Source organism: Biomphalaria glabrata, chromosome 10 (genome assembly GCF_947242115.1).
Source record: "Biomphalaria glabrata chromosome 10, xgBioGlab47.1, whole genome shotgun sequence".
Classification (NCBI taxonomy): domain Eukaryota; kingdom Metazoa; phylum Mollusca; class Gastropoda; family Planorbidae; genus Biomphalaria; species Biomphalaria glabrata.
Genome location: NC_074720.1, coordinates 39476145 through 39498644, shown reverse-complemented (window position 1 = coordinate 39498644; position 22500 = coordinate 39476145). Strand labels below are relative to the sequence as shown.

At 37.0% G+C, this 22500-nt stretch overlaps 2 protein-coding genes across 5 annotated transcripts in view; both read right to left on the bottom strand.

The window, feature by feature from the left end:
- The window catches only part of LOC129928503 (uncharacterized), a 13896-nt gene extending 10201 nt beyond the window's left edge, over positions 1-3695 (bottom strand). The window contains exon 1 of one of the 2 annotated variants that reach the window (XM_056043036.1): positions 3510-3695. In XM_056043036.1, coding sequence (XP_055899011.1) covers positions 3510-3558 — 49 coding nt within the window. In that variant the 5' untranslated portion in view covers positions 3559-3695. The remainder of the gene's footprint in view (positions 1-3509) is intronic. The other variant, XM_056043035.1, reaches the window with a different exon arrangement.
- The window catches only part of LOC106060688 (uncharacterized), a 132629-nt gene that overhangs the window by 102644 nt on the left and 7485 nt on the right, over positions 1-22500 (bottom strand). For all 3 annotated transcript variants that reach the window (XM_056043033.1, XM_056043034.1, XM_056043029.1), the window contains exons 3-4: positions 20299-20417; positions 17897-17999 (exon numbers count right to left, since the gene is read on the bottom strand). In XM_056043033.1, coding sequence (XP_055899008.1) covers positions 17897-17999; positions 20299-20417 — 222 coding nt within the window. The remainder of the gene's footprint in view (positions 1-17896; positions 18000-20298; positions 20418-22500) is intronic.

Here is a 22500-nt window from a genome sequence, read left to right as displayed (position 1 = left end):
AATCCCTAGAACTATTAGAAATTTAATTACTTAACTGATCCAAAGTATTGACTCGATTCGTATAAGCGTCGTTTTTTTAAAGTATTTGTTATGTTTTTCATGTTACAGTTAGCTATCTGCCATTTGACAGGTTTGACTATCTGCCAGTTGACAGGTCTGGCTATCTGCCATTTGACAGGTTTGACTATCTGCCATTTGACAGGCTTGACTATCTGCCATTTGACAGGTTTGACTATCTGCCAGTTGACAGGTTTGACTATCTGCCATTTGACAGGTTTGACTATCTGACATTTCACAGGTTTGACTACCTGACATGTCACAGGTTTAACTATCTGCCATTTGACTAGTTTGACTATCTGCCATTTCACAGGTTTGACTACCTGACATGTCACAGGTTTGACTATCTGACATTTCACAGGTTTGACTATCTGACATTTGACAGGTTTGACTATCTGACATTTCACAGGTCTGACTATCTGTCATTTGACAGGTTTGACTATCTGCCATTTGACATGTTTGACTAATTCTCTGTAACGTTTGGATGTGTGTGTTCCAAATAAATAACAAATTTTTATGCTTCTGGTGTTTGAAAGATGGAACTATGGACTATTGTTTTAATAAAACCTTTTTTTTTCTTTATTCAGCAAGAACCAGAACTCTAAGCTTTCTCACTTTATTAAGAAAGAGACCTCCACAAAAGAGATAAAAATATATTAGAATTTTGACAGGTCAAAAACTTCTATGTTTGTTTTTCTTAAAAAAAAATCGCATTTTTACGGATGGCGAAAATGTCGTGATTAAGCGGTTTACGCTTGTAGCATACTCGGAATACAGAGCCGGATTTACGACAGTGCGTCTACTTAGGGCTTTATCCTCCACAAACTAAAAAATATAGACTCTTTAAAACTAAAATACGCATATTAAATATTTTTTTAAAAAGAAAAGTGAAATTAAATTTACAAGGAATCAATTTCTTCTTAAATATAACATGCTTTTAGAAATAAAAAGTGGATCTTTATAAAAAAAATATCGCCAATTAGGGGCCATCACGAAAATCCTGCCCTTGGACGTCCACATACTAAAATCCGGCCCTGATTATTAAATATGACGTCTTTGACATCGTTTATTGTGTTTATTTATCTCAATATCTCTTGAAATCTTTCTCTTTTTCTACATTTTTTTTTCTTTTGGTTCCATTTTATCGCCACTACATTTCCCTATGTCACTTTCTTTTCTTTTTCTCTATCTTAAAAATTCAAGTGTAAACAACTATAGGATTACTCCGACTTTTACAGTGAATATCACTAATTGTTATGTATTATATTATAACTGCGTACAAAAGACTGAGCTAATGAATTTTAAAGAAGAAATAGCGTGTCGAAGTTAGAAACACATTTTTTAGAAAGTCTGCAGTGAACTGTTGGAAATACTGGAACAGACCCAAGTTTATTTTAAAATAGCAGCGGGAATTCCTTTTTTTTCCCTTGTTATTGCTTAACGATACCTGCAGACGACATAGACGTTTCTGCTAAGTGCTTCTGATGGCTATCACGTGATAAGGTCTACATGAAAATGCATACTCTAGAAACATCACGTGACGTGCTGGTGAGGCTGCATTACAAAGTTTAACTTTTATAATGTATACAACTAAACTTTGATCAGAATGAAGTGATTTTTTCTTCTCTATATATACTTGGCTCAAACACCAAATTATGTGAATGTTAAGGATATAAAGCAATGGCAGCCGCCGTGAAACTCGGTCAATGTTACACATCTAAGCAGCATCTGTACCAGCGATAGAGATGACTATTTCGGCATAAAGTTCCTTTTAGACCTTGTGATTTATAAGGCAGATCATGTATAGGTTATCCTGTTGGCTGAGAGTGACCTAGAGTGTCCTGTGGACAGTACTTTCCCTAAGATATATCCACTACAGTTTGGTGCACGTTTTAACTACTCCGAAGCTCAAAATTCCAGTCTTTTTTTATATAGCTATTATATAGCTCAAGTTTCATGCTTTTGGTCCAATCTCATTTGTGGACCGATGTGGGAAAGAGGCTATCTGGTAGAAGCTTTTCCGTGCTGTCTTTAGGCACTCGGTAAACAAAACTCTGCTCGCGTCGGGTGTCGAACTTCAAGGCATTTTGTTAGGTAGGCATGCCATGCCCAATAGTACTCTAGGCCACACTTCTTCATCAAGATTCGAGTCGGGAACCTTTGGTTCGGAAGTCAAGCGCTTTAGAACTCGGCCCGCACGCCCCATATCTATTACGACATAGTATGCTGAATATGTCAACGGTTTACGAGCTTAACGTCATAAGTCATATAGATCTCAAGGTCTAAAAGGGAAACTTTACTTTTTTTTAATAGTGAATAGAAAAGATAGTAACACAATGTTTCAACGGTTACGTCTATTAGGACAAGCTAAACTATTAGTCTTTAAACAAAAATGCAATCATTTAACACAATCGTCATCCCAAAGCTGGGGACTGATTTGTGGAGACAGATTGCCGCCCAATGCGCCTAACGGCGCCGAGGCAAGATCCTAGTGTAATATTTATTATTATTTTGTCGGGAAATTTCGCGCTATTTTGTCGGCGCTACTATGTCGGCGCTATTTTGTCGGAACTATTTTGTCCGCGCTATTTTGTCGGGGAATCCTATTAGGCAGATGATGAGAGTGTGTTGTCCAGTCAACACGATTTGATGACCACTTTGCCTTACCCACCCCCCTCCTTCATTTCCGGTCGTGACTTTCATTTGAAAAAAAGTTTTCTACGAATTAGCTAGCGCGGTCCTCACCGAGATTGGAAAATGAGACTCTCAGTGCAAGCCTCCTCAAGCCAACACACTAGCCACTGTGCCAGCGAAGTGCTTATGAAAACTAAAGGTTTTATATTTATCTATTTATAGTTTCAAACATTTAAACCATGACCTAATTATTCTAGTTATCTAAAAAAAAGCTTAAGGAGGACTAATTCATTTTATGCCACAACATATGTCAAGTACAATTACTTTCCCTTGTTCGATACCAAAGGAAATAATTAATGACCAATATTTAATCAATATTGTGAAACTCTGCTATTTCAATGCCTGGTAAAAAAATGTTACACCTTATTTCTTCCTAACCTATTATTGGATCAAGTTAAAACTTGAAATAATTTATTGAACCTTACAAAATATGAATCAATTAATAAATCAACCAATTAGTCAATTAATGATTGCTTATTAATTATTTTGTTTGATATAGACAAATGGAAATAACTTATTTAGATTTATGGTTGCAATATAGGTTTCTTCCCCTAATATAATAATTGCTGTTTTCTAAGATAATATGTTGATAATTTACTTGTTTCCAGGTTAGAGTAGGTAATATCCTAGCAGTTTCCCGAAATTTGCGTAATAAAATATGCTCGTTGGCCATAAAAATACAATGTTTTCTAATAATAAAAGTAAGCTATTTCAGTTTTGAATAAGGTGTACTATATTTGTATGACAAAAGCATTTACCAGATAATACAACACATCCAGCACACAAGAACAAAGCAAAATAATCCATGTTGAACTAGAACACAAAGAACAAGAACTTTTACTTCAAACAAACTAGACCTCGGAGATCTGGTACGAACAAGCGAGAAACACTGGAAATCTCTGATAGAGGCTACTGACAGGTAAAAGTCTGCCCCCCCTCTCTCTCTCTCTCTCTCTCTTCCTCTCTCTCTCTCACTCTCTCCCTCTCTATCTCTCTCAGAAATTTGTCCTGCCCCTTTACTTTAAATACTCACCTTCAATGATTCCTTTCAAAGCAGAGTTGGAAAAAGCTAACAGAAGGGAAATGGGGTGAATATATGAATTGCTGTTTACGTAAGTATTTATTTAAAAAAAAAAAGGGAGAGGGAAGAATCTGAGAAATGAGGGGGGGGGGGAATCAGGGTGAGTAATAAACGAGTGCTAAATACTGGCTGGCGAAAGCTGGTGAGAGCTGTATGTCAAGGTCGAAAACGTCTAATTCTAGAAGCGCGTGAGTACTGTGTGAGTGTGTTTAGTTAGGGTGTGTTGGTTTGCCTTCACTGGTGTGAAATAGAGTTTTGAATTTTAGAATCTAATACATCACAAATATTTCTCAATTTTTACAATACCTCTATTCAAGTCACAACTTTATGGAGGAACCTGGACGTTGAACTCATAAACGGCTCTAACAATTTTCCTAAAAATGTAACAGTTGATGTATCTCGCTGAGAAAAGAAATGACTAGCTCGTTGGCCACACGGGGGAAAACTCTAGTTTGATCATTATAATTTATCAAAGTATAAAAGATGACAATTTAAATTTGGCTAGCAATTCAAGCGATAATAACTCCCATATACATTTATTTGATATTTGACAGAGTTCTGCTCTCAGAAGACAATTTGCATGAGACGTAATAGAATTTTTACATTTCAACTCCCTCTGTCTGTCTGTCTGTCTGTCTGTCTGGTAAACATTTTGGAGCATTTTTTTTTTGCCCATTTTCCATTTTTTGTATCAAGAAAAAAACTTTGCACAATTATATATGATTAATAATATATATAATTAAATAAGGGAAACGAATACTACTTAATAAATATATAGTCCCTATATAACATTTTGACACCTTTTTTTCACCCACTTCCCAATTTCGGTTCAAGCTGAAATTTCGCATAATTATTAATAGGCGACAACAGTACAAGAATCAATCCGAAAATTAACCAATTAATTAATCACTTAGTACTAATTAACTAATTTTATTTTATATAGCAGAAAGGTAGATTGACCCCGTATGTTTCAGATAAATGGCAGTAATTAGAGGTTCATTCCCTTAGATTAGAATTGTTTTTAAAACGTATTCTTTTTTTCTATTGCTTTTTAATATGATTTTAGACACGCCTCTGACGGGTTAATATAATAGTCAGTATTCCTATATTAATTTAACGTGCATTTTAGGCAGATGTTTCGATTGGCAAGTGAGAATCATGCCAAGGGCTAGATATGGCCCGCTGGTCGTATGTTGGATATCACAGCTCTGTAATCTCTTGTTGAACGCACCTACTCCAAACATGTTAATCTAATCCACATAACCTCCTATCCACATAGCCTCCTAATCACATAACCTACTACCACATAACCTCCTATCCACATAGCCTCCTATACACATAACCTCCTATCCACATAACCTCCTATCCAGGTAGCCTCATATCCACATATCCTCCTATCGACAAAGCCTCCTATTCACCTAGCCTTTTATGTGACACAAAGCTTTAAGCGATGACGTTATGACGTTAAGTTATGACGTTATGAAACCATCAAAGCTGGAGGATCATTTAGGACGCTGACACCCTTCAAATGCTTTGAAATACTTTCGAATACTCAAAGATAAAAGTACAGAATAGGTCCATTGTAGGCGAAATGCTGGCTTCAACGTCACAACGAGGTATGTAAGCTTCTCACAGTATCTTTACTTACAGCAATATCATGAAAACTAAAGGTGAAACATTTACCAGCCCTTCCGGAACTTTTAAAAACTATTTTTCACTTTTGATATCATCAAACGAATGGACCTCATTCAACAAAACGAACGGTCACGTGATAATATTGTTGAAACAACGAAAAAAAAAACTGTCACGTGAAGATTTATTTTTAGATCTTAATTTGTATAGAAGAGATAGAGAATCACGTGACTCAATATTGTTTGTTAACGATTTGTGAATGATGTCCATTCATGCAAGCAACTATACAGTTGAGAGGCGCTATGGTGAAATGAGCTATGACATTAAAGTCTGCGTACACCACTTCTGTATACATCTGGACGAGTTAACATTGCCTGGTAATGGATTTTTACTATTGGGAATGGTGACGTGGCCACGCTGAAGCACTTCGTATTTTTATGTTTTCTAGATTTCCTCATTCGATACAGACATTATCTTATCTTATCTAATACACACGTTACTTCAAAAAAGAAGATGATTACGTCCTACGCGCCAAGCATCTAGCCATGCATTGTAAATTAATTACTTAAATTCTGCCAAGTTACTGGTTTTCCTGGCTGGCTCAGGCAACCCATTCCATGCTCTAATAGCGCTTGGGAAGAAGGAGCATTTGTACAAATTTGTCCTAGCATATGGGATGAGGAATGTTCCTTTATCTTTGTGTCTTTCTGAGTATTTTATTAGATTTTGTTTTTCTGTATTTGAAGATTATGGTTCAGTGTTTTATGTGTAATTGCTGCTTTACTTTTAAGTCTTCTGTTCTGAAGGCTTTCTAAATTTAGGGATTTCACTAAAGGACCTTCTCCGAACTTCTAAATAACACTTTCAAAAGTGTCAGAATATGAGAATAAGTTCAAATTATCAAAAAATAACACGCAGTATTCTTATTCTTCAGGAGCGAGGTGTCGTAGTGGTTATGCGGTTGGTATCAGAACCTGGGGTCCTGGGTTCGAATCTGGGTGAATTTTAGACTTTGAATTTCGGGATTTTTAAGGCGCCCTTGATTTCACCCAACTCTGATGGGTACTTGACATGAGTTGGGGAGATGTAAAAGCGGTTGGTCGTTGTGCTGGCCACATGACACCCTGCTCGTTAACCGTTAGCCAAAGAAACAGATGACCTTAACATTATCTACCCTATGGATCGCAAGGTCCGAAAGGGGAAGATTCTAATTATTCAAATAGTTGTTTACGTAAGTTGCATTTCTTTATCAGATCTCTACAAAAAACGTTTGGGTCGCTACGAGGTTTTCCCCTCATTGTACTGCATCCTAGGGTGGAGAAGTAAGAAGCAATAGAGCAGACAGAAACTTTGTAAAGTTGATCTACAAACATTTTAAAGTTGATCTACAAACATTTTAAAGTTGATGTACAAACATTTTAAAGTTGATCTACAAACATTTTAAAGTTGATCTACAAACATTTCAAAGTTGATCTACAAATATTTATAAGTTGATCTACAAACATTTTAAAGTTGATCTACAAACATTTTAAAGTTGATCTACAAACATTTTAAAGTTGATCTACAAACATTTTAAAGTTGATCTACAAACATTTCAAAGTTGATCTACAAACATTTTAAAGTTGATCTACAAACATTTTAAAGTTGATCTACAAACATTTCAAAGTTGATCTACAAACATTTTAAAGTTGATCTACAAAAATTTCAAAGTTGATCTACAAACATTTCAAAGTTGATCTACAAACATTTCAAAGTTGATCTACAAACATTTTAAAGTTGATCTACAAACATTTTAAAGTTGATCTACAAACATTTTAAAGTTGATGTACAAACATTTTAAAGTTGATCTACAAACATTTTAAAGTTGATCTACAAACATTTTAAAGTTGATCTACAAACATTTCAAAGTTGATCTACAAACATTTCAAAGTTGATCTACAAACATTTTAAAGTTGATCTACAAACATTTTAAAGTTGATCTACAAACATTTTAAAGTTGATCTACAAACATTTTAAAGTTGATCTACAAACATTTTAAAGTTGATCTACAAACATTTTAAAGTTGATGTACAAACATTTCAAAGTTGATGTACAAACATTTCAAAGTTGATCTACAAACATTTTAAAGTTGATCTACAAACATTTCAAAGTTGATCTACAAACATTTTAAAGTTGATCTACAAACATTTTAAAGTTGATCTACAAACATTTTAAAGTTGATCTACAAACATTTCAAATTTGATCTACAAACATTTTAAAGTTGATCTACAAACATTTTAAAGTTGATCTACAAACATTTTAAATTGATCTACAAACATTTTAAAGTTGATCTACAAACATTTTAAAGTTGATCTACAAACATTTTAAAGTTGATCTACAAACATTTTAAAGTTGATATACAAACACTTTAAAGTTGATATACAAACATTTTAAAGTTGATCTACAAACATTTTAAAGTTGATCTACAAACATTTCAAAGTTGATCTACAAACATTTTAAAAATGATCTACAAACATTTCAAAGTTGATCTACAAACATTTTAAAGTTGATCTACAAACATTTTAAAGTTGATCTACAAACATTTTAAAGTTGATCTACAAACATTTCAAAGTTGATCTACAAACATTTTAAAGTTGATCTACAAACATTTTAAAGTTGATCTACAAACATTTCAAAGTTGATCTACAAACATTTTAAATTTGATCTACAAAAATTTCAAAGTTGATCTACAAACATTTCAAAGTTGATCTACAAACATTTTAAAGTTGATCTACAAACATTTTAAAGTTGATCTACAAACATTTTAAAGCTGATCTACAAACATTTCAAAGTTGATCTACAAACATTTTAAAGTTGATCTACAAACATTTTAAAGTTGATCTACAAACATTTTAAAGTTGATGTACATACATTTCAAAGTTGATCTACAAACATTTCAAAGTTGATCTACAAACATTTCAAAGTTGATCAACAAACATTTCAAAGTTGATCTACAAACATTTTAAAGTTGATCTACAAACATTTCAAAGTTGATCTACAAACATTTTAAAGTTGATCTACAAACATTTCAAAGTTGATCTACAAACATTTTAAAGTTGATCTACAAACATTTTAAAGTTGATCTACAAACATTTTAAAGTTGATCTACAAACATTTTAAAGTTGATCTATTGAAGCATATATAAAAATATCATTGATTGATTTATGAATTGTTGTTTTTTGATTTGCAAAGAGTTACTAATGCATTTGTATGTATCGAACAATTCAAGTCGCCCGGGAGATATAGTTGTATCTTTAGTGGCCCCTGAAAGGGAAATAGACGCTATTAGTTTTGTGTGGTCTGTCTGTCAATCGTCCATCGGTCCGTCCCTGCTAATTTAATCTCATAAACTAGAACATAAATTGAAAATCCGATATCATGATATTTTACATCCTTCAAAGTTTTGATGCAACGGCTACAGTTTTGTTTTCTGATAACGAAATTATTTTTAAATCACTATTCACCATGGGGTGTTCACAAAAATAGACCATTTTTACAACTATTCAGTATTAAAAGTAAAAAAAAACAACAACATGGGCGACTAATTATTAAGGTAGAAACTATTTGGCTTATTTTTAACACGTTTATGCAAATGGTTTTATTTTTTTTTTATGTTTTACAATAATTTAGATTCATACCTCGAAAAACAAAAAGGTTCAAAAAGAATACCCCAAAAAATTGTTGACATTAAAGCTGTTCACATTCCTCTAGGCAGATGATACTGCAATTTTATTTACTTTGTAATTTTAGCTACTTTGCAATTTTATTTACTTTGTAATTTTAGCTACTTTGCAGTTTTAGCTACTTTGCAATTTAAGCTACTTTGCAATTTTAGCTACTTTGCAATTTTAGCTACTTTGCAGTTTTAGCTACTTTGCAATTTTAGCTACTTTGCAATTTTAGCTACTTTGCAATTTTAGCTACTTTGCAGTTTTAGCTACTTTGCAATTTTAGCTACTTTGCAATTTTTTCTACTTTGCAATTTTATCTACTTTGCAGTTTTATCTACTTTGCAATTTTAGCTACTTTGCAATTTTAGCTACTTTGCAATTTAAGCTACTGTAGCTACACCTAAATATTCCCAAGAACTAATGTAAAGAAACCCAATGAAGAATGAATGAGAATATGGCTAAAATAATGATATTTGGTTCAGAAAGCTAGAGTTACACTTTTGACTTAAATGGTAATCCATGACTATGATTCGAAACCGGGAACCCTCGGTTAGAAAGCCAAGCGGTTTATTAACTCAGCCATGACGCCTTCTAACTAATAAAAGAGGTTAAATTGAAATACTTGCAATAAAAATGTATTTGGCCTCTGTTGGTCATGAGACACGAATCCTATAACCCCATAGAATCATGGTTGCTACACATCGAACGAAGTCATCAACAGATGAGATCTTGTTATATGTTTGATACTTATGTCGATCTTCCTACCAAACAAGCGTTAAAAAAAAATCCTTGCAGAACTCATGGGGACTACTTACTAGGTTTAAGATTTGGCATATAACAATTCTGGTTCTATTAAATCAATACTTAGCTAACGGTTTTAATTCAAAATATAACTTTTGTTACATTATTATTTAACTTACATCCACAGACAAAAAGCACAAACACAAGAACACTCATTAATTTACTCTAAATAACTGTTGACAATTTTTATTCGATATATGTGTATTTATTGTTTATAAGTAATGGATTTGTACAGATATTTTTTTAATGAGCATTTTAACCGAATGTAAATATAGAATTTCAATTGACCAAAAATGCATCGCAAACAAAATGTACTTATAACATGTTGTGTACAAATGATGTAGATTATGAGACGCAGGTAAATGGTTCCTTGTAAGAGACTTGATATCTAGGACGAAGAACTAAAACTGAAGAACAAAAAAAGAATTATCAATTACGTGCGCCTTATAATATCGAAAATATAAATATTTCATTACAATAGTAATGTTAACAGACAAAATCTTATCTTATCTTATATAATACAGACGTTACTTCAAAAAAGAAGATGATTACGTCCTAGGCGTCATGCATTTAGTCATGCATATTAACCAATGACTTAAATTCTGTCAAGTCACTGGTTTTCCTGGCTGGCTCAGGCAACCCATTCCATGCTCTAATAGCACTAGGGAAGAAGGAGTATTTGTATGTTAGCTAATGGCGCTTCTAGAAATGTAACAAACAAAACAGCGCTTAGAAGAACCTTTAAAAAATCAAAGTTTGAAATACTCATGTTTTTAATATAATCTATGTAAGTACGATATACAATTTTCTAGATAACAAATTATAAAATTATACAATTTGATCTTCTATTATTATTACTATGTTAGAAAAGAACGAGAATTCATTCTTCGGCGCTGCCAGGGTCGAGCTTCGTTAAAGAGAAACAAAATTCATGGTATTCCTTTAATTAGCTTCCACTGAGAAATTTTATGGTACTGTGGTAGGTCTGCAGCACTGCAGCGGCAGTACCGCCCTCTGACATACATACATACATACATATGTAGTGGGGAGGACATAATATACGGGTCGGCTCAACTTGACCAAGCACCGGTCAGCAAAGGGTCAAGTTGACCTCTGCCCCGGTAGCTGAATTCCTTTTCCTGCTGGCGTCCTCGATTGAAACTTGCTGCTACGCACCTACTCCAATACCACCTTGTCTGATCCTGCTGTGTTTGTCCTAAGTTCATTGTTTTGACCAAGGCTGCAGGTTTTTTGTGTACATTAAACTTATAATAAGCCTCCTGACTTGCTTCGTCATTTTGGTTGTTATAATTCTGTGTCGAACCCACCACAGAATCTTTTGGTGTCAGAAGTGGGATCCGAAGAAAGAGTCTACCAGACCTCCCTTTCAGACGATAAGTGGAGCCTTCGGAACCTTGCAATCAAGTCAGAAGCTGAACAAGTACTTTTTTTATTATATTGTACCATTTGAGATATTCCGGTTGTTTTTTTTTTTTTTCTTTCAGGGTAGTTTAGGTAGTTATTATTTAAAGTATATAATTGTATTAAGTTAGAGTATAATTGTATTAAACAAAAACCTGCAGCCAATGGAGAACAGGACAAAACACAATGCAGTGGATTGGGGTGAGGTCGGTCCTTTGGGCAGCGAAGGAGAGCCAGAAGGAGGAGCAGGAGTGGACCAAACTGAAGTCGCTGCCCTCCGGGCTCAGTTAGAGGCCCTGAAACTGGCCTGCCAACGGCCTCTCATAATCTCGGAACAGACAAAGCGGGTGCGCCAGTTCAGTGGTAGGGGCACTGCCGATGAGCCAACGGCCGAGGACTTTGCAAGGGAAATAAGAGAGGCATGGGAGCTCAGGCCTTATTCTGCACAGGAAAAGGTGGCAGTCATTATGAGCAATGTCAGCGGCCCCGCCAGGAAGGAGCTCGATTTGCAGACCTCAAAGACAAAGAGTGACCCAGAAGCCTTGTTGGAAACCCTCCTTGAGGCGTTTGCCCAGACTATGCCAGTGCGAGAAGCTGAGGTGGTCTTCCTGAGATCACGTCAACAGATAGCAGAGTCCCTTCGAGACTTCTCACACCGGCTCTTCTGCGAACACTCGGTGGCGGTAAGCCAACAAAGGCGGGAGAGAGTTGAGTGCTTCAGCGAGGCAAGGCTGAGGGATCAATTCGTCCACGGGCTGAACGACTCTGCACTACGTAGGGAACTGCTGAGACTGGTGGAGGAGGAACCAGCAATAACATTCATTGCAGTTAGAAACCAGGCCCTCAAATGGGAAAGCCAGGACCGAGGAAACTCCCAACTACAAAACCAGTGGTGTGAACTGGTAAGTTCCCAATTGAACAGGTTTGGGGAGTTATTGGAGGCTTTACAGCACACTCCACAAGCAAATGGGCAGAGCAGCCCATACCAAGTTCAGTGGGCAGTTAACCGCCCCACAGCACCTGCAGGACTGATTTGGGCGCAAACAAGTAGGGGATTCTTCCCATATGCTGAGGATGGAGCACCAGTCTGCATCAACTGCTGGAAGTCTGGACATGTGGCGAATCAATGTCTGGAATTGTCACAACCTGAAACTCTGATTCACTCAAGTGCTATTGGTTGTTCTGTCAATGGTCTATTGCCCCCTGTTTCAGAAAATCCACCCACAATACCTAAAAGGCAGAAGTTAGGAAAATGGTGTAATTTTCACAACAGCCGCTCACACAATTTGTATGAATGCAGATCACAGCCAATCCACACAATTGCTGCCCTTTTTCCTGGATACACAAACAACCCATCTTCATCTGGACGTAATCCGCAAGTTGAAGAGGAAGTGCTAATCAATGGACGTAGGGCTAAATGTCTATTAGACTCTGGCTGCTCTTTTGATGCTATTGTCAGTAGATCTTTTGTAAGACCTGAAGACATTATGGATGTATCAGTGACCCTTCAATCTCTTGACTTAGACATCCCACCCAAAACAGTACCTCTTGCTAAAGTGCATGTCAAGTCCCGTTTTGTCCATAGTACTATTACAGCTGCTGTTTTAGAATCCTCATTGTATGACATTGTACTTGGATCAAGATTTATAAAGCTGGAAATTCCCCAAAACTCCACTATTAAGTTGCCTTCAGTGCATCTAACCGCATCCTCTCGACAAGGAGTAAGAGACACCCAAGACGTTTTTAAATCCAAGCACACTATAAGAGATATGATGCCATCACACCTGCCTATTAATGTTAGCTCTCAATGTAGAGAGGCCCTGCAGGTTGCGAGAGAAACAGTCAAGTCTCACCCCTCCGAATTAGTTAGCAGGAGCAAACTTGCCATTTCACCTCAAGTCAACCAAGTAGGACAACGGGCCAATAAACAGGCTAGGCGCATTCACACCCGTGGTGCAAGTCACCTTACCCAACCAGGCTCTACATCCAGAGACGGAAAGTTTGAGGCTTGTCAGTCATGCAAGTCCCGGATTGATAAGTTCTGCAGACCATATTCATTCAGGAGAAACAAACAGTGCCACCAGCAACAGAGACTTTTTGGTTCACCCCTCACTACCGCACTACCATCAGGTTCCCAAACATCTATGACAGATTTTAGTGTCCTTGATTACCAGATGGAAAGCCCACAGCACCAGCTACATTCTTCATACAAAGAGAAACCTGATAGGCCACCCTGTAGAATCCAAGGTTCAAGTACACTACAGTCCGGAAACATATATGGCGTCCAAGAAAATGGCTGTTCAGAGAAGAAACAGTTGTTTCTGTTTCCAGAAACGTACTAGGCTAAACGCCCCGAGACGGGTCGTTTCAAGCTAGGGGCTCTGTAGTGGGGAGGACATAATATACGGGTCGGCTCAACTTGACCAAGCACCGGTCAGCAAAGGGTCAAGTTGACCTCTGCCCCGGTAGCTGAATTCCTTTTCCTGCTGGCGTCCTCGATTGAAACTTGCTGCTACGCACCTACTCCAATACCACCTTGTCTGATCCTGCTGTGTTTGTCCTAAGTTCATTGTTTTGACCAAGGCTGCAGGTTTTTTGTGTACATTAAACTTATAATAAGCCTCCTGACTTGCTTCGTCATTTTGGTTGTTATAATTCTGTGTCGAACCCACCACACATACATACGCCTTACTTTATGCTTTATATCATAGATAACTAGCCTGACATTACCCGCGGCCTGCGGGCCTTAGTTTGTGTATTACTAATCTAGTGGATTTTGTTAAACTTAGCTAATGTTCCTTTCAAGTTTATCTCTTTCGCCACGATAATAAAAGTAGTTTTGCGAAAATGGGTTTACCCGTTAAGCCGATACTGTCACAGCCTCGGTTGGCATTGCCTGTTAAATGTTCACCTCGGGTTAAGAGGGTGAAAAGACACGCGAAACTCCTGATCTAGTGTACATAGTTTATCAACTTCCGCTTTCTCTTTCGCTCATGAACTTGGTCACGTGTTAGATCGAGACCAATCGTTACAGAAGGCCTAAAAACTGACCTGCAACGTCAGATCCTGTGAGATGTTTAGACCACTAGATCGTTGCCACGTCACAGGTCTGTACGGCGTAGAAACGAGCTATTGGTCTAAACTTCCCAAATGTATTAATGTCACAGGTCAGTGTTCATGCCTTCTGTAACGAATGGCCTCGATTAGATGAGCGGGCACATATTTTTTAAAACTGTTTAGGCCATGGGCGTCGTCAGGATTTTTTTTTTTGGGGGGGGAAGGTTGAACCCCATACCCCCCCCCCCGCACCCCCACCCGGCTATGCCCATGGTTTAGGCTGGACTGAGTTAAGCAACCAATAGCTGAACTTCCTGGTCACAACCTAAATTAGAAAAATGTTAAGCTTACCTTCTTTTTCTACTTTGGCCCTGTCAAATACACACAAAAAAAAAACAGAAATTAACCCAACTGAACTAGACGTTAATGTTTAAACATAAATTAAATATAATTAAAGAGGAATAATAATGGGGATAGGATTTTAAAGTCAAGGATCATATTAATTAGGGAATTTTTAAAATGTGATTTCAATAAAATATACTTCACTTTGTGTTTATGCCTGAAAAAATACTGGAATTCTGTGTCACATAACCAACTTCGCAACGATGCTTTTAAATGAAACATAATGTACAGTTTACATAATGATAAAAACAAAATTCGCTACCTTTTTTATCAGACAAAATAATGATCCACCACAGAACAGAACATTTAAGCAAAAGACATACTCAGAGCAAGAGATATATCTACAGAATCCCCGACACGTCACAGTAACACCTTGTAACATCTCAACAATCTCAATAAGAAAACCTGTGACAGTACGCTACAGAACGTTGAAGCCTTAAGTACAAACTAATAATGTCTACAATTCTCAACCCAAAAACATCTGGTTGGCCTTAACCGGAGGATTCCACCTACCCGTCGCCTCAATGTGGCGCCTCCGGTGGAAACGTCTAGTAGTGGAACTAGATAGGTTAAGTACGAGAAGTGAACCAGGCCCTTGCGGGACTCACTGGGTGAGTTTTTTTTTTTATCTCACTCGTGGTGGGGATGGAAGAAGTAGCCTGCACAACAGTCCAAAAAGTCCGCCACGCCGTTCCACAAATGGGGTCGTCATCAGAACCGGATTGCTGGATTGGCGACCCTCGCACGGAACAGTGGCGGTCACAGTATAGGAATATGAGACAAGCTTCCCGCAGTCAGCACTGTTCTCGGCCACTTGTAGCGAGTGGGACACAGGAACGAGGACGGAGCGCTGTGTACGCGGCACGGCACGGTTTGGCCCGTTCAATCGATATGGCCGTCTACCGCTGGGAGCCCTCAGACAGGACATGGAATGAAGAATCTCAATGTCCAGGCCTGGTTGTTGGATAAAAGCCTTTCTAATGACCAACGGGATGAACGGCGCCCCTGCAGGTGCCTGCTTTCCCTACTGGACTTCATCGAAGGTTGGCCCCAAAGTACTATTGAAAACGTGAAAGATTACTCTTAAGACAATTCAGTATAAAACAATTTGTTATGAAAGTAACTCACCGGGCGTAGTGCTGGCACCTAGAAGAAGAAGAAAAAAAAAGATAAATTTAAAAAAATACATAACTTTTATTTACAGAGACAACAAGAAAACTTTGTACGACAATATACTACAACAATACTACAACAATACTACAACAATACTACAACAATACTACAACAATACTACAACAATACTACAACAATACTTCAACAATACTACAACAATGCGAAGTTATTTATTAGCCAGAGACATTATTTATTTTGGATGCATGGACGCAGATGAGTTCCCTGATTCCGACCTTGTGATCTATAGGGCAGATGATGTAAAGGCGCACTGGTTTAGGTACCAGTTACTCGGATTAGTCCCTTCTCCTGTTAGTGATAACAGATCCGCCGGACTCAATTCTCTGAGCCACACGTGAAGGCCAGGAGTTGGACTGGTTGTCAGAGGCTAGTTGAGACGCACGACATTAAAAAGCATTGTATGGGCAGTGGATTGCTTATATCAATTACCACTTCCTGTATGACAACTTTGTGGAACCATAAGAGAGTGACTTGAATAGAGGTAAATCAGAAAAACAAAAACAAAGAGAGAATGAGGGAAATAGATGGGAGAAATAATGAATAACAGAGAGAGGAATATATAATAATGAGAAAGAGAGATTTGAAGAGAGAGAGAGAGAGAGTTAGAGAGAGAGAAAAAAGAGAGTGAGAGAGAGCAAATAGGAGATAATCAGGAAAATAGAGCAACTGAAATACACAATTTTCATTCTTGAAGTTACTAAATTTATAAATTTAAATAAATGGTTGATGTTCCCATCTTTCCAACACTCACAGAGGGCGTTGAACTTCTGTTCTAGCCACATCTTCCCAGAGTTCAAGTTGTTTCTTTCTGTGTCATTCGTGAGCGTAGGAAGGGCCGCGTTGAAACAATTCAAGGCAGCGCTTAACTTGCTGAAAAAATAAAACTTTCAAGTGAAAATGAATTACAGTCTCAAAAGTAAGCTTAAAAGGGAGGGGGGGGGGGAAGGTAGAAACATATATACAGAAAGAGAATTTAAGATAATAAGGGATTATGGATTACTGTAAACATACAAATATAGGCCTATATATATATATATATATATATATATATATATAGATAGATAGATAGATAGATAGATAGATAGATAGATAGATAGATAGATAGATATCATGGGCGTAGCCGGGTGGGGGGGGGGGGTTTAAACGAAATTTACACAAACATATATATGGCATATAGGATACATTGTAAAATTAGAAAAAAGTTACATCTAAATAATGTGCTACTAATGTTACTAATGTGTTACTCTTTACCCCATAGAGTTATCTATGTTTCTGAGTATCTCTCTCTCTCTCTGTATATATATATATATGTTTGTTTGTTTGTTAAATGTTTTACATGTTTTACAGAGTTGAAGATAGTTTACTTACTAGTTCAAACCTCCCGCAGGACGACGGGGGATGGGTGGGAGCGGGTAGGATTTGAGCCTTTGACCATCGATAAATCCGAACGTCACTAATATGTGTTACTCTTTACATCATAGAGATAAAGTCCAAACACAGATAAAATAAACCGAGTGACCCATTTTCGATAAATGGAGTAACAAAAAAAGTTAAATATTTTGATCGTCTGCTGTGATGTTTCAATAAAAAAAAAAACCCGAGCTGGAAACCAACATCCAGACCAGCGCAAACCTCACGACCAGGCAGCCATCATATATATATATGACCTTGAGTCTGACCTGACCTAGTCGTGATACAAATAGGTCTACAAACTAAATACCTTTTTTGCACAATGCCTTTCTCTCGTTCAATTTCGTTTTTTAATTTTTTTTTAAACTGCTACACACGCTCGAATTAAGCCGGGCTAAATGACTAGTAAAGACTCTAAATCGAAGCACAATCTACTTACGGACACAATTGATCTAACTGATCCAAGCGCATCTCTTCAGTTTGCATCACTCTGGCACACTGATTTCCTTCTTGTAAGCCAGCTTGGCTGATATCAAAGAAACCTGTAGAAAAATGTTCATAAACTTCTGAGCTCTTTTAACACAAAGGGATTTTTTTATATTTTTTTTTTTGTTCAGTCGGTGACAGGAATGCTCAGTATAGCACTTTTTTTTTTAATTACTCTCTTAAAATATTTTCAGTACAAAGCTTATATCAACTCACTTTGTCTGTCTGGTATAATGTTTTCTACACATTATTTTTCAGCACCCATTCTAGGATCAAGTGGAAATTCTGCTAAATTATTCCTAGTAATCGACAATACATGAGTCAATAAAAAAAATTGAACCGATTTATTAAGTAATTAGTGTTAATTAATTAATTTTGGTATATAGAGAGGAGGAGAGCTTATTCCTGCAGTATTGAGATATGAGACAGCAATTTTTGCTGTTCTTCTCCTTAGATAAGCTTTGTTATTAAATAGGTTTATTAAAAATATTTCTGGTTTAACTCTTTCTCTCCTACCTGACGATACCAACGTTAATTCCACCACAATGAGGTAAATAATTACGGAGAGAAAGAGTTCAATGGTTTTTAGGCTTTTCCTTTGGCTTTATTCTATCACCCTTATGGTCCAATCTCTTTTATGGTCCAATTCGTGGAAAGAGTATTTAAGAGTAGCTTTCTGTGCATTCTTTCTATTTGGATGCTCATAGCTGCTACATGTGAAAAGCCTTTATAAATGTACTTATTGTAATGGTTGTAATTGTGGTAATTTCAATATGCATATTTATATTTATGGTTAACAATAAAGCAGACTTTTATATGAACATCATGAAATTTACACAAACATATATATGGCATATAGGATACATTGTAAAATTAGAAAAGAAAGTGACATCTAAATAATGTGTTACTAATGTTACACTAATATGTGTTACTCTTTACCCCATAGAGGTAAAGTCCGAACACAGAAAAAATAAACCGAGTGACCCATTTTCGATAAAAAAAAGTTAAATATTTGATCGTCTGCTGTGATGTTTCAATAAAAAAAAACATCCCGAGCTGGAAACCAACATCCCTGGTCATTTTATCCCCGATCACTTCATCCCCGGTCATATCATCTTCGGTCACTTCATCCCCAGTGATTTCATCCCCGGTCATATCATCTTCGGTCACTTCATCCCCAGTGATTTCATCCCCGGTCATATCATCTTCGGTCACTTCATCCCCAGTGACTTCATCTCTGGTCATTTCTTCCCCGGGTCATTTCATTCCTTGTTTTTTTCATCATCTGGTCAATTTATCTAACAAATAGTAATTGTAAAAATTATGAAATGAGCAATATTTAACAAATTCATTTTTTTTATTTAAATGACAAAAAGTGTAACACAATAGATAAGAATAAAATTAAATGCCATTAAAAAACTAGGTTAGTTAACATGACTTGTAAAAGACTGATATCGTATTAGTTAATATAATACTTCTAGAGTCAGATACTTACAGACTAAAATATACTACAATATAAATTAGATCTAAATGGACCTCATTCACCAATCGTAAACAAACAACATTTAGCCACGTGATAATATTGATAAAACAGTGGGAAAATACCTGTCACGTGACAGCCTGTGTGTATTACGTGATAGAGAGAACCACGTGGCTAAATGTTGTTTGTTTACGATTAGTGAACGAGATCCATTAAAGTTTAGATTTATATCTAGATCTAGATTCATTCACTTGTAAAAAGCTGGTATAAAACAGTCCTATTCAAGATGCTCAGGACTAAGGAAAGATTACTTTGACTTAGACTGACTAAAACTAAGACTGACTAGACTGACTAAGAATTAGACTGACTTAAGCTGACTTAGACTTAGTGTACACTTACTTAGATTGACTTAGACTGACTAAAACTAAGACTGACTAACTGACTAAGACTTAGACTGACTTAGACTGACTTAGACTATGTAAACTTACTTAGACTGACTTAGACTTAGTGTACACTTGCAGTGAAGTTTTTTCCATTTAAGTTTTAAGGCCCATTCTGTATAGAGCTTTGAATTGTTCAGAGGAAAACGGCGAAAACGTTGTTTGCACATTCTTCTTTGGTGTTCGTTGTTCGTACAGTCAGAACAAGAGAATCGTCCATGGCTGTCACGTGACCATACGTTTCGGTGAATGGGGTCCTTAATGAGGTATCAGTGCAAACAGACAGCACAGTAAGGCTGAAACTTAATTAGTGGGTCCGCTTGTCTAGCACACAACCTCGTTAGTTCTAGAACCGGGCCTATTGCCGTTTTGGATTGGAACCATGCTGAATATAGACATTTTACTTTAATCTTCAAGAGACATTCTTTTACTTACAATAAGTATTATACTGAAACTCCGTCGAGTTCCTGGCCATGCTTATCATTCTGCTCTCATTAGCCGACTTGCATTCCCTAAGGACCTTGTCGTAACAAGACTTTGCCTTGGTTAAGTTCCTGTAGGTGAGAATACACAAACATTCTGTTATGGCACAATTAGGAATTAGTTATTTGTTTCGGAAATAAGGAAGGTTTTGACTTAGAGACAATGACGTGACTAGTAAAAAATAGACAAGGTTTTAGGCAGAACGAAATATCAGACCATGTTTACGGACTTCTTTGGGACGCCTTAGAGCAGCGGTTCTCAACCTTTTAAGCTCGGCGACCCCTTTTTACAATCCCCCACTCTGCCGCGACCCCCACCCACCCTCACACATACAGCAATAGAAGAGTAGACAATAACTTTCCACCATTTTGATGGTCTTAGGCGACCCCTGGTAAATCGTCAATCTACCCCCAAAGGGGTCGGGACCCACAAGTTGAGAACCCCTGCCTTAGAGATAGATGTCATTAAATGTCGTTGAATGTTACCTTCGTTTGGTTGCGTTGGACACCACCGCGGATACGCCTAACACCTCACATTGTATTTAGTCTGTTAGTTAGCTGGGAACTATGTGGCACGATGCGCTGGACGCCAAAACTACCAGCAGAGGCGTAATGAGAGGTGGTAACGGGGCACGAAGCCTCGGGCACCGTCCTGGGGGGGGGTGCCCTGGGCATGAAAGGCGCCTAAATATACCATTATTGTATTTATTTTACATAATAATACATTTTAAAGTTATTTGTATTATTTTATTATTAATTTTTTTTATAAGCATTTTGCTCACTACGCCTCTGACTACCAGGGCCGGATTTACGACTCTTAAAAGGGTCCTTCACAATTCAAAAATACAAATAAAAAAATTTTTAAGTTTATTTTGAGTGTAATTGAATTAGTTTTGATAAGTAATGTAATTTAATTTGTAATGCATATAGACTAACAATAACAAATCTGTACGATAAGATATTACTTTCTCAATTGTTGGGGTTTTTTCTTAGCTTTCTCAATGGGTGTTCACCCCCCTCCCCCAAATGAACCCCTTCCCAGCAGGGGGGGGGGATTGGAATTTAGTGACTGATTTTATTTTGATTCTATTTATTTTAGGTGAGATTTAATACTAAACCACCACTTGCCCCAGCGCAGCCAAAGGGGTGTTTGAGTTTAAAAGACTAAATGTGCTCAACGGTCAACCCCAACAAAGATTGCTAAGACAGATTTTAGGAGTCAGTTATAGAGATCGGGTCTCAATCAAGGAAATCCTATTCCGAACTGGGAGTCGACCCCTTAGTAAGGTTGGGACAGAGCGTCGCATGAGGTTTGCGGGACATGTCCTCCGACAAAATGAATTACGCATGAGTTGTGATGACATGGAGGAATGCGCAAACAGGGACATCCTGGTACAACTTGGCGACACACTTTCATGGAGGTCCTCAGAGCAGGTGGGAAGAGGCTTCAGACATTGCCAGTGACAGATTTTTTGTGGAAGCAGCTTGCCGCCAAATGCGCCGAACGACGCGGGAGGATCTAAGTCAGTAAGAATAGTACATAACATTTTTAAAATAAAACATTTTAATAGCAGGACAATGCACTTTAGATGCTGCATTTTGTTGGCTTTCAATACCGCAAATAGTGCTTAGCGGCGAGGCTCCACCTTGCTGACGGGGAGTCTACTAACTTTGGAAGAGCCTATTCTAGGGTACAATAAACGTCTTCCGAAAGAATGAAGGGTCAGAATGTAATAAAGATTTATTATGTACACACACACCACACATATGAATGAAAAATTCCTGGCTACGCCCATGCGCGGAAGACAGTTTTAGAAACACCGGCTTAAAGGCTATAAACCAGACCGCACAAATCAAAATATAACAACGATAACTTCAAACAAAATTTATGAGGGAAATTTCTAATAGAAAGTTCCTGAAACCAAATGTTTGAGTGTTGTTATGTTAACGAAAGTATCTATTTATAAAACGAATCGTCTATTTTGCTTTATTCATTGTTTAAAAGGTTTCAAAAATTTAAATAGCTTATAATAAATGTTTCATAGCCTCTGAGCTAAATATAGTTGTATGCTGTTCCCCAAATAATAGCAGGAATCACACAAATATTTAGAAAATTTCTTATATATTGTCAGAGGACATTGACTAATTAATAATG